The sequence below is a fragment of the Otolemur garnettii genome, unplaced genomic scaffold, assembly GCF_000181295.1.
Source record: "Otolemur garnettii isolate 467f Iridium unplaced genomic scaffold, OtoGar3 scaffold00083, whole genome shotgun sequence".
Taxonomy (NCBI): Eukaryota; Metazoa; Chordata; class Mammalia; order Primates; family Galagidae; genus Otolemur; species Otolemur garnettii.
In genome coordinates, this window is record NW_003852478.1 from 8,518,355 (window position 1) to 8,523,606 (window position 5,252).

General features: G+C 36.4%; 1 protein-coding gene across 1 annotated transcript in view; it reads right to left on the reverse strand.

Annotated features, from left to right (window-relative positions):
• Positions 1-5,252, reverse strand: part of NMU (neuromedin U) — a 35,150-nt gene that overhangs the window by 11,517 nt on the left and 18,381 nt on the right. The window contains exons 5-6 of the mRNA XM_023515986.1: positions 4,406-4,465; positions 2,987-3,016 (exon numbers count right to left, since the gene is read on the reverse strand). Of these exons, the coding sequence (XP_023371754.1) occupies positions 2,987-3,016; positions 4,406-4,465 (90 nt within the window). The remainder of the gene's footprint in view (positions 1-2,986; positions 3,017-4,405; positions 4,466-5,252) is intronic.

A 5,252-nucleotide genomic window follows, 5' to 3' on the forward strand; every position in this document is an offset into this window, starting at 1 on the left:
AAAAAAAAAAAAAAGAAGAAAAAGTATCCAATATACTCAATACTACTATAAAATCAATATATAATCACCTATACATCCACATAAATGGTAAAACATAACTATTGTCCAGAAAGTAGAAGGGAAGAGGAGAAAGGGGGGAGGGGAGGGGAGGGGCAGGAAGAGGGAGGGTATTTGGGGGACCTCAACTAATATGCATGATGCAATGGTACATTTCAAAACTATTAAGGAAAGAATATAATTGTGATGGATGTGTTAATCAGTTCAATGTAAGCATTTCACATTGTATATCAAATCAGTATGCTGAACCCCATAAATACATTAATGTACAGAGTTATGATTTAATAAAAAAAAAGAAAATTAGGTCAACTTAAGGAGGTTCTACTGAATCTATATTTAGTGTCTGACAGATCTACTTTGCAAATCTTACTCTTAACCAACATTTTAATACTTGGCAAGAACTCCTGCCATCCTAGCCATTGACTAACCTAGATACAGCGCAGTAGTAAGTGGTCTTTTATTTGTTCTCCTATTCCTACCTTATAACTAGACATGCTGCAGTGTTCCTTTTTAAACCAAAAAACAAGTTTTCTCACTGAGAAGGTCATGGCTTTTGGAAACGATCATGACCCCGGCTTGAGTTGTAAGGGATCTAAGGCACGGAAGGCGCAGCGAGCCTGAGCGCGGGCGCTGGGGGCGCACGGAAGGCGCAGGAGCCTGAGCGCGGGCGCTGGGGCGCACGGAAGGCGCAGCAGCCTGAGCACGGCGCTGGGGGCGCACGGAAGGCGCAGGAGCCTGAGCGCGGGCGCTGGGGGCGCACGGAAGGCGCAGCGAGCCTGAGCGCGGGCGCTGGGGGCGCACGGAAGGCGCAGGAGCGTGAGCCCGCGCTATGTACTTACATTCGCTCCGCGCCTCTTCATTCTTCTCGCGTTCAGTCGCGGCACGAGCTGCAGCAGCGGGTGCACCACTGACGACTGAGGGGGCAAGAACACATGCCGTGAGCGCGGGCTTCCTGTTTGTTTTTACCTACTGTACTTGTCTCAGAGAAAAAAGAAAATTAAAATATGTATTTAAAGATTAAAAGTGCCAACTTCACCCCCAACCCCAGCTGAGGGGGTCCCATAAAGGGATATGTATAAAGCGGCAGTGCGCAGGCAAATGTTTCTCTTTTCATAAATATTCATGATTCCATAATACATCTCTGTCCCGCTGTTCCTGCCTCGAAGCACCTGCTCCTGGCTTCTGGTCTGGGGCTCTGCTTTCCAGCCTACCAGAAATAAAGCTCTGCTTTCCAAGTTATGAACCTCATTACATTTTTTTTTTCAGTCAACACATCAAAGACAGCCCTTGTTAGCCGTTCAAAGCACAGTGGAGAAGAAGCCAAGAAGTGAACTGAAATCTGTGCTAGAGTTTTTGTCATTACATCGAAGCGCTTTCTTGAGGACCTCCATGCTGTGGTCAACTGAGAAGGTTAGACCCGTCACTGTACCTCTGAGAGGCAGAAATAGTCTTTCTGCTTCTACACTTACTTGAAATGATCTGACTCAGAGGAAACCAACAGTGCGCGAGGCAGTTTCCATTGTATACACTTTTACTTGGAATCTCCTTCTATTAATTATATATTTAAAATGGAAATGGCTGGAGCAAGACCGCAGGGAATACAAATACCACAATGTGCTGCTGATGGTGAAAATTGTGACTAAGACACATTCCCACAGCGTGTGACAACGCTGAGCAGATGAGAACGCACTCCAGACGGGAGCTAGTTACCTGAGACGGTTGCATTTTTTAAAAGGTTTTCATCAAATGGATTACGTTGAGCCCTATGTAATGCTTATCTGTTAACCAATTCAACCTGCACTTGAGGTAAGCCACTATAATAACTTCCAATTCCTCATATGTATGAATACTCCACTTAATAAATACTTAAAATGGACTTTAAAATTTCTTTATATATGTACGCATATGTTTTATGTTCCTCATTCCCTGAATTTGTTCATGGTAGTGAATCACAAGCTTTCAAATAATATTATAGTCAAATAAATAATTACTAATTATTCTAGACTGAATACTTAGTATTCAGGTAGTTTGGTTAGCATTTTGTAAATACAAAAAGAAAAACTACCGTCAAACCCACTTGATTTTGAAGTGAACTGAATTCAAATTACTGCTTTCTCACCAATCTTAGAGGGTTAGTTCTTACATTAAATGCCTAATTACTAATAAGGAGATCTTAGGAATAGAAAAGGATATTTCTAGTCATATTTAATTAAGTTTTTGACAAACATCTTTTAAAATAATTTTTTAAATGCCTTAGGATAGAACTATTTTTCCTTTGCAACAATTAGCATCGAAAACAATGTTTTGATTATTTATTTTCTTTTTCTGCACTTTCTTAAAAGTTTCAGATATTAGGGCATACACATTTTGTTTACATAATTTGTTTTTGTAATGACTGAGTCAAAGTTACAAGCATGCTCTTCGTCCAGATAGTGTTTTTTTTTCACCTTTAACTTTAAAATGTAAGTTCCATGGAAGATTTCTTTTTTTAATTTTCTGTGTTATTTTTGCTGCACACATACTTCTAGTACCTAGGATTGTGCCTGGCACATAGCATATATAATATAATTCAAAATAATTGTTGAATGAATGAATTTAACGTACATGCAATTATTAATATATAAAATAAACTGTATGTATAATAAATATTGGGTTCCTTTGTTCATCCATATATAAAATTTTAACGTAAAAATCTGAATTTTGAAGCAGCTTGATTAAACTATAAAAACCAGTTTTTGCATTTAAATAAATACTAGTGATTACTGAGAAACAGTACTGCAACTTACCACATTTGAATTGCCCAACTTCCGTGTCTTCGAATAATGAAATAAGAACTGTTCAAAAAAAAAAAAGCAATGAGTTTTACTATAAAATATTAGTGGTTTCCTTTATTATTTTTTACTGTATATATTTGTGAAAATCATCTTACCCTTTTGGTATTATCTTTTCTACCTTGTTCCTATTGAAAAGATTATATATATCATTATATATAATATGTTATAAAATAATACTATGTATTATATAGCATATATAAAATAGTATAAAACTTTATATTATATACTATGTATACTATAACGTAAAACTTTATAATATATTCTAAAATTATATCTTTGTTTAAAAATACATGATACATATGTTACATATAAAATACAACACAGAAATAGGTCAGGCATCTGTTGCTCTAAAAATAAATAGAAAATGAATTAAATACTGTTTATAAATAAGGTTGTGAACAAAGATCTTTATTGCAACATTATTCATAAGAGCAAAAACTTGGAAACATCCTAAATATTTAGCCATAGTAGAGTAAGAATTATGATACAAGTACATGGTGGGATATTCAGAGAAAAAGACTAAAAAATCAAATCAAAATATTTGCAGTGGTTATCACGAAATAGTAAGATCATGAGTTGTTTTGTTTTCTTCTACAAACTTTTCTATGTTCTTCTCTCCCTCCTAACATATTTTTTAAGTAAAAAATCATTCATTTTTCTTTTTTGTTCTCATTTGCTTTTAATACAAAAAGATCAGGAATAAATACCATTGTCATTTGTTTCTTAATTAAGAAAAAATCAATTAGTTGTTTTGGAAAATGTCACCAATAAGAACTATCAATAAATACACAATTGTAAACACAGACTATTTAATTTCATAAAATATTTTTTGCTTTCAAACAAGGATTCTTTCTTTGAATTACTGTACGTGAAAGTCAGAGCACCAATGATCACAGGTGAAATTGCAATTGCAAATGAAAAATATAATTCTAAACCTGAGGCTCTCATCTTTAATAAGGTGGTTTTTAAATAAGTTTACCCATAGGATACAAAATGTAGAATTAGGTATAATGCTTATGCTATGTTTCAAGTTTCCACCTATCCTCACTTCAGGACAAAATGTTCTCCCAAAAGACTCAAATAATTTTAGTAAGAAACCAAGACACAAAAATAAAAATATAATTTTCAAACTGATGTTAACAATACAGTTTGCTTTTTTGCATTCTCAATGTCCTACTCTCTAACAAAGTACAATGTCCTAACCTCTGAACCATAACTTACATTTAGCTGCTTAGAAAAATGCAAGCTGTTCTCCAATGTAGTATGAGTCATGGTGACAAAGAGAGCCAACATGATCTTAAATTTCTCCATCGGACTGGAAGACATTGTATAAGTTTCCCATATGTCGCTCTCAATTAGATTACTGATATTTGTTTCTTATCCAAAATCAATGTATTTTATTTTTAGCTGCTCTTGACATGCTCCCTAAATTAGGCATATTTTCTTCCAGGAGGAAGTCCAAGAAATCTGGGGGCAATTTTTTGCCTACAAACAAAACACTACTTCATCCTTACCTGAGGCTTTGGTAGAATCCCCATAAGTGCAAAGCAAAGCTCCTCCAGGACCTTGGATGCCTAATGGAAATGAGAAGATACATAGGCTATGCTTCTGCTTTAACAATGTCTGCACAGAAGATAATGACTGTAAAATGTTAGGAGCGCAAAGAAATGTCAACTGCCTAGAAAAGAATCCTTCCTGTGGACCACTGAAACTGTTGGAATCCTGTGATTCCTCTCACAAAAACTTGGCAGCTAAAAGTAAAACCAACCTTCCCACCAGAAAAAAGAAAATTCTGTACTGTATATATGCACTGATGAATGCTCCCACCGTGGTGTAGATACATAGTTCTCTGCACTTGCTAAGATGTTATGAAATTCTATGACTGAGAGTAACCAGGGGCAGTGCCAAAAGAGGGATTATTTTTCCTAGCTTATAGCAAAATCTGCATCTACATGCCAAACTGTGAGCTTTGCTGAATATTACTCATTATTGGCTAATGTGAAAACCCTGCAACTGCTTGCAAACAATGGGCAGTGGAGAAGAAGCCGTGCATGGTGCACCTAAAGAGTACCGCCCTCCAGGGTGTTGGCTGCACACTCCAGGATCAGGTTTTGCAAAGCATTCAATCTCAGAAGTGGGGTAGGGCTCCTTGGGGTTAGCAGCCAGCTGGGTGTGGTAAGGAGTAACATAAATGGACAAGTAGGGGCGAAACCTGCATTGCACAGAATCGGTAGTACCATGAACAATTGATTACTTAACAAATGCATTTGGGGAGTAATTAAGAGCTGAATAATGGGGGTTGAAAGCCTGGACTGTAGCCTGTAGCCCTGTTCCATTTCTACTTTTTTTTTTTTTTTTTTT